Genomic DNA, 10,156 nt, shown 5'->3' with positions numbered 1-10,156 from the left:
TTGTAAAATATTTTACACATTATTACTTTTATTTTACATAGATTTGCTTGAATAAAACTGCATTCGGATGAACTTCACTCGCATTGGGAAATCTTTGTGAATGTGACGCAAATGTAGGAATGATTTTGACAGTGTTTGTTTTGATTTTATTTTTCGGTGGGTGGTGAATTGGGTGGTAAGTAAGCGGCTGGAAGCACGTGGTTTCTCAAACTGTCAACTGCACGCGACTGCACTGTAGCAATCGGTTGCCTAGGTGTCGCTAGTGAAAATTTACATAGAAAATTTGAATAAATTTGTTCGAGCTAGAACGTCTGTCTGCGATTCAAGACTTACTCCAGGAGTTCCATTAAGGGTTCCTACAGGAGCTTCTTCTGGGATTTCTCCTAGATTTTTTTCAAGATTTTTTTTTCATAAGATCTCTCAGAAATTCCTACAAAAGTTTCTCCAGGGATTATTCCAGGAATTCCTTAAATTCCTACAGTATAGTAGTGCTTTCAGGAATTTTTCAAAAGTTCATTGAGTGATTTCTCCAGGAATTCCTTTAGGGATCTCCCCAATAGTACTAGAAGGATTCAGGGATGGCTTCAGGTAAGATTCCTTCAGAAATTCCCTCAGCTGTTCCGTTGAGTTCTCTCAGTTATTCTTTCAGAAGTTGCTTCAGAGATTCTTTCAGGGGGATACACAAATACCTCCTGAAGATCTATCTGGAATTTCTACAGGAGGTCCACCAACAATTAATCTAGGAATACCTCCACGGATTCTTTCAGAAGTTTCTTCAGAAATTCCTACAGAAGTTGCTTCAGAGATCTCTCCAGCAGTGCCCTCAGGGGGTGTCCGGCCATTCGGCCGAATGCCGTTTGACCGAATGTAGTCTGGCCGAATCATGATCAAAATAATTCATAGGAAGTTTTTGACACTCAAACTTCCACTTCCAATATGATCATCAGTAGCCGGGGCCCATGGCGCAATTGGTCACACGTTTTCTTCATTAGCGGATGGTCATGGGTTCGATCCTAGCCCTGGCATTTCGTCAGTTGCTCTTTTCCTCTTCTGAGCCCATGGCTCAAATGGACCCGGATACTTGGACGAACGGCAACCCAAAATGGACCCTCAATCGGACTGGAAACAGGAACAACCAACAGCCACACATCATCAACATCCTCGTGCTCATCATTCTACCATGATAGGGTAGAAAGTGAAAGCAGCGCAACGGCAACCAGTTCGATATAGTAAAATTAGAATAGAATAAATTTAGGTGCTGTACAAAACGTAAGTACAGCTTCCAATTGGAATCGCTCACGCAGTGCCCTAGTAGAGAAACGAGCTGTAAATAAGGTTAAGTGATTGGAGAATAAAATATGATCATCATATATTTTTCTTTCTATTAATCTTCCTACTTTTGATATTCAGGGATTAGTTGGCGTCGAAACTGCCAATATTTTATCAAAGATTTTTCCTACTTTTACCCTCTCAAACGACCCTGTCGGCCAAATGGCGTTCGGCCAAATGACCCGGAAGCCTTCGAAGATTCTTATTGAAATTTATTCAAAGACTAGTCCAGGAGTTCCTTCTAAGATTCTTCTAAAAGTTCCTCGATAATTTCGTTTAGGGATGCTTCTAGAAGTTCTTGGTGTTCTTTTGCTGATTTGTTTTCCAAGGGTTAATTTCGTTTAGGGATGCTTCTAGAAGTTCTCCCAGGAATCGCTATTGGAGTTCTTTTGGTGATTTGTTCTCCAAGGGTTAAATTTCTGCAGAAATTCCTTAAAGAATTCCTGCAGGGGTGCTTACAGAAACTCTCCTAGGAGTTCTAGAATTTCTTTAGGACTATAATCAGGTACATCTGCAGGATATCTTTGAAGGATCTCTCATGAAGTTCCTACAAAAATTCCTCCAGTTTTTTTTTTTCAAGGAATCCTCCAGGATTTTCTTCTGGAATTCATCCAGGAATTCTTTCTAGAATTCCTCCTGGAATTCCTTCGAGGATACCTCCTGGACATCAATGATTCCTCTTAGAAATTCTTTGAATATTTCTCCTTGAATTCCATTGCAAATTCTCGCTGGAATTTCCTAGGGATTCCGCATAGAATTGCTGCTGAAATTCGTCTAGGATTCCGGCTGGAATTCTTTCGGAGATTCCTGCTGAATTTACATTCAGGATTCTTTCTGGAATGCCGTCGGGGATTCCTCCTAGAATTTCTCTTGGAGATTCTTTCTGAAATTACTTATGGAACTCCCTTGAAATCTAAACGGGGACTTATGCAAGAAAGATCTTTACGTCTGTAGCACTCAGCAAATTTAGGGATTTTCGGCCTTTTCAGTCTGTAAAATCAGCGAAAACTATTTTACCTCTACATCCGACGGTTTCGGTTGCTTTATTCAACCTTAAATAGTTTTACCGACTGAAAAGGCCGAAAATCCCTAAAACTGTATTACCTTACGTCTTCAATGGTCATGAAAAAGCTCAGACTACAAATTGTCATCGTATTGACAGTGTTTATGGTCAAAATTTAGCTACGTTGATTTTTCCAAAAAAATCCACAATGATTCCTTTAATGATTTTTCCAACTATACTTTTGGATCCTTCAGGAATCCTCCGGGAATGTCTGCTGGAATTCCCCCACAATACTTCTTGAGACTCCTCAAGAGATTTCTCCATGGATTCCTCTAGAAATTTCTCCTATGCTATCTTCAGGGATTTTTCTAAGAATTCTAGAAGTTTCTGCAAGGATTCGTCCAAGAATCTTCTGGCATCACCACTAGATTTTTTTCTGTGACTACTTCAGCAATGTCTACTGTAATTTATTTATGCATTTCTTCAGAAATTTTGTATTCCCACTGAACTTTCTCCAGGACTTCTAGTGGAATTCCTCTAGACATTTATGGAATTTTCTTGGATGTTTTTTACTGGTCGTCTTAAATAATACCTACAGGAAAATCTCCAAGAATTCCTGGAGAACTCCCAATAGCGTCATTTGGCGATGTTCTTGCTGGTTGTTGGATAAATCTAGGCAAGAATTCCCGACGAAATTCTTGAACGAACCCCAGCAGTCATTACTGCGTGTATTTCTAGAGGGAAAAAAAATGAAGAAATCTTTGAAGGAAGAGTACCAGGGTTTCTGGAAGAACTTCATGAGGACTCACTTGAGGAATCCCAGGAAGAAATCCTGGAAGAATCCTGGGGGAAATTTTTTGAGGAACTCTAGCAGGCACCCCTACAGTGATTAAAGAGAAATTGCTTGAGAAATCTTTTGAGAGATCCTTTTGGAATTCATCCAGAAATGCCCGATTGGTTTTTAACTACACACTTCCTCCTCCTCTTCTTGGCGTAACGTCCTCACTGGGACAAAGCCTGCTTCTCAGCTTAGAGTTCAATGAGCACTTCCACAGTTTTTAACAGAGAGCTTCCTCTGCCAATGACCATTTTGCATGTGTATATCGTGTGGCAGGCACGAAGATACTCTATGCCCAAGGAAGTCAAGGAAATTTCCTTTACGAAAAGATCCTGGACCGACCGGGAATCGAACCCGTCACCCTCAGCATGGTCATGCTGAATACCCGTGCGTTTACCGCCTCGGCTATATGGGCCCTTACTTCTGCTAGGATTCCTCCATAGATTTCTCCAAGGATTTCTCCAGACACTGCCCCGATGATTCTATTAAATATTTCTGCAAGTTATACATAAATCCCTCTCGGAATACCTCTAGAAATTTATATTGGGATTCTTTCAGGAACTTCTACCTGGATTTCTCCAGGTATTATTGCTGGGATTTCTCAAGCATTTCCAGTTGGCATTTCGGCAGTTATTGCTCTTAGGAGTCCTCCAGAACTTCCTGGGATATTTTCAGCATGAGTTTCATGAAGTACCCCAGCAAGATTTTTAGGTGGATTCCACTACGATATTCCAACGAAAATTCTCAAAGGAATCTGAAGAATAGGAAGAGGAATTCATGGGAAATCCCAAGATGAGTTCTAAAGGAATCACTGTGAAAAAAAAATCTCTGGGTGATTCTCTGGAATGAATCCCTTCAATAATATTTAGAGATATCCCAATAAGACTTTCCAGGGGTTATCTCATGTGAATTCAAAGAGGAATTCCTGAAGGAATCCTTTGAATAATCTGTGGTTCTTCATGAAGGATTTCAGGAGGAAACCCAGCATGCATTTTTGTGGAAGTTCCGAGAGAAATTTTTAGGGGAATCTTTAAAAAAAAATCCCAGTTAAAATCACAGAAGAAACTTCTGAAGGAATCCTAGTGGGCATTCTTGAAAAAAATTCTGGATAAGTTTCTGAAGAAACTTTTGGAGAAATCCGCGAAAAAGTTCCAAGAGGAACTTTTGCATTAATCCATTCAGATTTTTTTTTGGAGAAATCCAATTGAAATTGCTCGACAAATCCCTTATAGGATTTCACTAGGAATTCTTGATGAGATAGCTCTGGATGTTTCTCCAATCATTCTCATACAATAAATTCTTCCAGTAATATCTCAGAAGTTTTGTATAGAAATGCTTCTTGTGATTTCTCCAAAGATTTATCCAAGGATTCCCTTAGGAATTGTTTTAAGAATACCGGTCGAAATTCCTACTAAGATTTCATCAGGAATTACTGCTGGGATTTCTCAAACGATTTCAATTGGGATTTCTTCAGTGATAACTCTAGGAGTCCTCCAAGTATTCCTTCCGTCATAGATTTTTACTGTCCTCTTAACTGTTATCGGGAAAAGGGATGCATGTGCCCCATTTCAGTCGTGTTTTTGTCATGTGAAAAACGACGTATGTGCAAGACGGTATTGGTGAGATTTTTTTGTTGTGAGTAAGTTTCGTAAACTTCGACAACACAACTGCATTGGCTCTGCGCAAATAAAATGAAGTGTTTGCGCGGATGGATTTGAAAAACTTTTTGTCGTGAATCCGTGAATGCATTGCTTAATGAATGGAATGGATATTGTGAAATTTTATCGTGTTCAGTTTTTCATTTTACAATTAATCAATCGTTTATAATGCACGAGTGCTTATAATACATAAGTGACCCGATTTTGTCAGCCCCTTCCCGGAAAACACTTTTTGCTCCCCTCAAAAATTTAAAAAGATATTCATACTTTTTATTCCTCGATGTTCTGCCTTTCAGCAGTATTTTGATGATGATCTTAAATGAAGATGAAATGAAGTTAGATAATAAGAGCAAAAAGTTCGTCGCAAAATGGGGCTGACAAAATCGGGTCCGTACTGTATCTGATTAATTTTGACATTAATGCCCCTATTGCAACGAAGTTAATTGAAATTAAATGATTTTAATCGTTCGTAACTGTAATCCGTAACCGTAATTACCGGCGCCGTTGAACTCTTGAATTGTACACATTGCATTAACCATTCGTTCTACAGATGATGGACAAAATGATCAGTACAGGCAAAACTTACACTTTTGGAAAAAATGATCATCTAGCTGTAACTTTTCGAAAAGTGCATAAATATTCTCAAATTTTCACTATAAGTTAATCAACTAGTATGTATTAACCCAAATTTAATAAAGATCGGGCTGTTTACATAAAGTTAGAAAGATTAAAACTTTTAAAAAGTTACAGCTTACAGCTTTTTGACTTTTTTTTGAAAATTGAAAATTTTGCTTGTCCTGATCATTTTGTCTATTCCAACCCATTTTGTGCAACTTTGATTGATCTGGTAAATCATGGAGTAGCTACAATATAGTACATACTTTGCTTTGTTTAGGTCAATTTCACATTATCGAAAAAAATTTCTCACTGTATATTACTTAGTATACACTCCCGTTCAAAAGTTTGGGGTCACCCCCTCAAAAACATGTCATTTTTTCAAGCCCATATCTCCACCAATTTGCGTCCGATTTCAAAACCCTAGGTTTCATTCAAAAGATAATAAGTCAAAGAAACTTTGAACATAATTTAAAAGAAACTTTTTCAAAAATTTTTGTATGTAAACTTAACCCAAAGTTGCCAAATTTTCATAAAAATGAATATAAACTTACGGCAGTGTCGCTGGAAGTTGGGTCGACCAAATTTTAAGATGAGAGCGGTAATATGACCCATTTTCTATTAGCTTTCAACTGCTTTTTACAGAACTTAGCTAAAAAATCTAGAAAAAAAGTTATTAAGTAAATTAATCCTTGATGTCATCGACCAAAAATTTGGGGTCACCCCTCAATATGATGCATCGGTCAAAAGTTTGGAGTCACTTTCGTAAAACATGGAAAAGTGATTTGGTGATATCTTTGTCATCTATAGTTCAATTTTAATTATTTTTGGCTCATTTCAAAGATAATTAACTAAATTTGCGTTTGATGTCTTCAACTTAACGTATTTAACGATTTTTGTATATAAAAATGTTATGTAAAGTTAGCACATTTTACCACGCTTCAAAAAATGAGGCAACCTTACGTTAAGCTTTAGTATGTAAATTTCAACAAATATGTGTGGTTCAATGTCTATGCAGTAAGTATCATTCATTTTGTTTCAAATAAGCCAAGAAGAATTAAAATTGAATGAAAGATGACAGAGATATCAACAAATCACTTTTCCATGTTTTACGATAGTGACCCCAAACTTTTGGCCGATACAGCATTTTGAGGGGTGACCCTAAACTTTTGGTCGATGACATCAAGGATTAATTTACTTAATAACTTTTTTTTTTAGATTTTTTAGCTAAGTTCTGTAAAAAGCAGTTGAAAGCTAATAGAAAATGGGTCATATTACCGCTCTCATCTTAAAATTTGGTCGACCCAACTTCCAGCGACACTGCCGTAAGTTTATATTCATTTTTTAGAAAATTTGGCAACTTTGGGTTAAGTTTACATACAAAATTTTTTGAAAAATTTTCTTTTAAATCATGTTCAAAGTTTCTTTGACTTATTATCTTTTGAATGAAACCTAGGGTTTTGAAATCGGACGCAAATTGGCGGAGATATGGGCCTAAAAATATGACATGTTTTTGAGGGGGTGACCCCAAACTTTTGAACGGGAGTGTATATGTTATAATCAATGAAATGTTTTATTTTTAATAGTCCTATAGATACCTACCTATTCCACTTAATCACGAGCACCGAAGCATGTATGAGCACAGAGAGAAAACATCGAAATCCAGCTTTACAACCAGCGATTATTAACAGAAACATAAGCAAAATAGTGTCAGGGCAATAATTGCAGGATTTGTATATGTACTGATCAACTATTTTGCTCTCGTTTGGAATGATTGAACTTACACAGGTTTTAATATCGTATTATTCATTACTTTTCGACACAAACAATAACTTTCAACGCCCAAACAAAATAGCTCACTTAAACTGCTCAATACACGAAACGTTCTCTATCGGCTCGCAAATCGCCGTCAGCTCCGTAACACAGTGTCCATCGTTCCAGGTCCACATGAAACCCATATCTTGCCAGTAGTGCAACACCACGCAGTGCTCGTCGCCACCGCTCGGCTCTCCTGGTTTCCATTTGGCGTATGCCACCTTATTGCCGGTTCCATGCCAAATGTACGTTCCGGCCAGTCCCAAATCGCTGGCACCGAGCCATCCACCAAAGTACGCCTGCGGATGCGACTGAGTGGCTTTTGCTTCCCGGACGACCATCTCGTGTTTCAGAGGAGAGTCGATGATTGCTAAGCGCATACCGCGCTGGTGGCAGTACTCGTTTGCTTGGAACCAGTTTTTCTTGCGGAAGAAACATTTGATTCGGGCATTGTTAGACAATGCTGGTTATGGAAATGGTATACGATGGTCACCTTACCTTGTAAGACGAAAAGTGAAACACATTTTCGGCAACCGCTGAGACTAGTAGATGCGTCGCAATGAGCACCACCATCATAGCACTGCATCTTTGTATCATGTTGTTCGATTTCAAGAACAGTTCTAAAATAATCAAATTAATAAACTACTCGCGTCTGCATCGCTGCACGTCTTCATCGAGACTGGAGCTTTTTCACTGTTTAACTTTTGACTCGATTATGATTATGAATGAAGGCGGATAAAACCGGTGCCGGCGTGATGCTGATAATGAACAAGCGAGATTATTTTGAGCGACTGGTTTTGTGTTGAAACATTTCTGATCTGATTAAGGGAATTCCCCTATCGACAAGCATGTTTCCTTAGCATCTGCATTAGTTTACGAACGAAAACCTTTTATTTTTTCTTGTGTATTTTATGCAGTTCAGTTTATGTTACTTTATAAGAACAGCATAACAAGTGCGGATGAATCAATCAAATCTGAGGGAGCATCCATTAAGTACGTCACGCTAAAATTGGGATTTTTTTTATCCCCATCCCTCTTTTGTACAAGTTTTTTCTCAACCTAATACTTTGCTTAACACACTTTCACTAGCCTCCACCCCCTAGGACCGCAACGTACTTAATGGATGACCCCTGAGGAGACTTTACTTTGTTTTCTGATAATCCAAAGTTGTCCTCTACTACTGAAATCTCTTTTTATGCCATTGCATAATTTGTTCAGCTTCGTTTAAAAAAGACTGTAAAGTTTGTATCTAAACATTTAGTTTTAGATACATGGTGTCATAGGAAAAATTTCTTCTAATTGTTGGTCCTTTTTACTCATAATTGAGAAATTAAGGTGCCCCCTCTTGTTACCTGATCCGAACATCCGCTTCTCAATAATTTTATAAACGTCTACAAATGTGGAACTAACCATTGAGGGGTTAGAAGTAAAGGGGGTGTAAGTAACATAAATCCACTTTCGAGTAAATGATGTTTATGAAGTTCGGGACCAATTTTGCATCCCATACAAAATGTATGAAGTTTCAAAATCATCTCAATTTTATCTGATTTACTGTAATTTTTCTAATCATGGTAGAAACAATCTTAAAAAAGTTCCTGCAAGCTTGAAATCTGAAGAATTTTATGATATGCTCAATTCAAAATTGACAAAATGGTCACTTACACTCCTTTGATTCTGGGCCCCTCCATTGGTCTATTTTTTATGATTCTAGACTGAGATTTTTTGAAGAATCTTGTTTGGGTGATCCCTGACATTAAGTTGCCGTACAATAACTTAAAAATTAATTCTTTTTTAATTCTCGTAAAAAATTCATCCGAGAACTTTTATAACATTTTTTTAAAGAGCGCAATGATGTATCGCTCAAAGTTATAATAATTTTGCTTTTTATTTGAAAATACCTTTTTTTTTTAGTTTGAGGTATAAAGGATTGAATAAATTTGTTTATTCATACTGTCATCGCTATTAAGGCACAGTGCTGAATGTGATGATGAAATCCTCCCTGCAATGGGCATGCTCTAATCAGATATGGGTTACAATGGAGATGCTCTAATCCATACGGTACTGTGTATTTTCATAAAACGGGTATTGTTTGAAAAATTGTAAGTAATGAAGCTGAGTCAAAATAAACTGCATTGATTGCATAGGGGAAATAGTCCAATTAATCAATAGTTTCATGCTTATTTTGTTAAATCCTACTTAAAATTAGTGTTTGAATCAAATAATAACTACTATATACAATTTAAACCTAAAGAAGAAAGGGAAGAATTCCGATGTTTTGAAAAGGTTACTGAAAAATTCTAAAGAATGTTGTCACCTATTCTAAACAAAAGACGTTTGGATTGCTCTTAGAAACGGTGACAACACTGAATGTTGGTTAGATGTTAAAGAATTATTTAGCATTGATAGGCTGTTCAAATGATAGGTTTCAGGTTCATTCCAAGGCATTTCAGGGGAGGTTCAGGCTGTTTCAACGCACTTTAGGGTCTTTAAACGAAATACCCCTGAGAACTCCTGAAAAGTCTCCGGAAACTCTAGGTACCCCCTGAAACTCCTTCAGATTCCCTGAAACGACCCTGAGACCCCCTGTTACTGCCATGAAACCCTCTGGAACTACCCTACAATGCATCTGACGAATTTCGCACCAACTCGTCTTCGGGGTTGGCAGCACCCCCTCAGAATGTAATGAAATTTTGTAGGTTTCAAGACTTTACCTTTTCAAGCAACTTTGCGTATTTTGTTTTTTTCAAAATTAACCTAGACTAACATTTAAAAAGAGTCAAAGTTCTTTAACCGTTTTTTTTTCACAAAAAATAACTCGAATATGATAAGATGTACAAAAAAGTGATGTATGGGTGACATTTAGAGAATTGTCCAAGCTTTCATGAAAAAATATTTTAA

The 10,156-nt window shown here is 37.4% G+C and overlaps 1 protein-coding gene across 1 annotated transcript; it reads right to left on the bottom strand.

The window, feature by feature from the left end:
* Nucleotides 1-7,228: 7,228 nt before the first annotated feature.
* LOC109420276 (low affinity immunoglobulin epsilon Fc receptor-like) lies at nt 7,229-7,951 on the bottom strand. The gene is made up of 2 exons (XM_019694606.3): nt 7,757-7,951; nt 7,229-7,680 (listed from the first exon to the last, which is right to left on the bottom strand). Exons 1-2 carry the CDS (start codon nt 7,853-7,855, stop codon nt 7,300-7,302), a joined length of 480 nt encoding a protein of 159 aa, XP_019550151.2. The 5' UTR covers nt 7,856-7,951; the 3' UTR covers nt 7,229-7,299.
* Nucleotides 7,952-10,156: the final 2,205 nt, after the last annotated feature.

This window comes from Aedes albopictus, chromosome 2 (genome assembly GCF_035046485.1).
Source record: "Aedes albopictus strain Foshan chromosome 2, AalbF5, whole genome shotgun sequence".
Classification (NCBI taxonomy): domain Eukaryota; kingdom Metazoa; phylum Arthropoda; class Insecta; order Diptera; family Culicidae; genus Aedes; species Aedes albopictus.
This window is presented reverse-complemented; position numbering and strand designations above follow the sequence as displayed.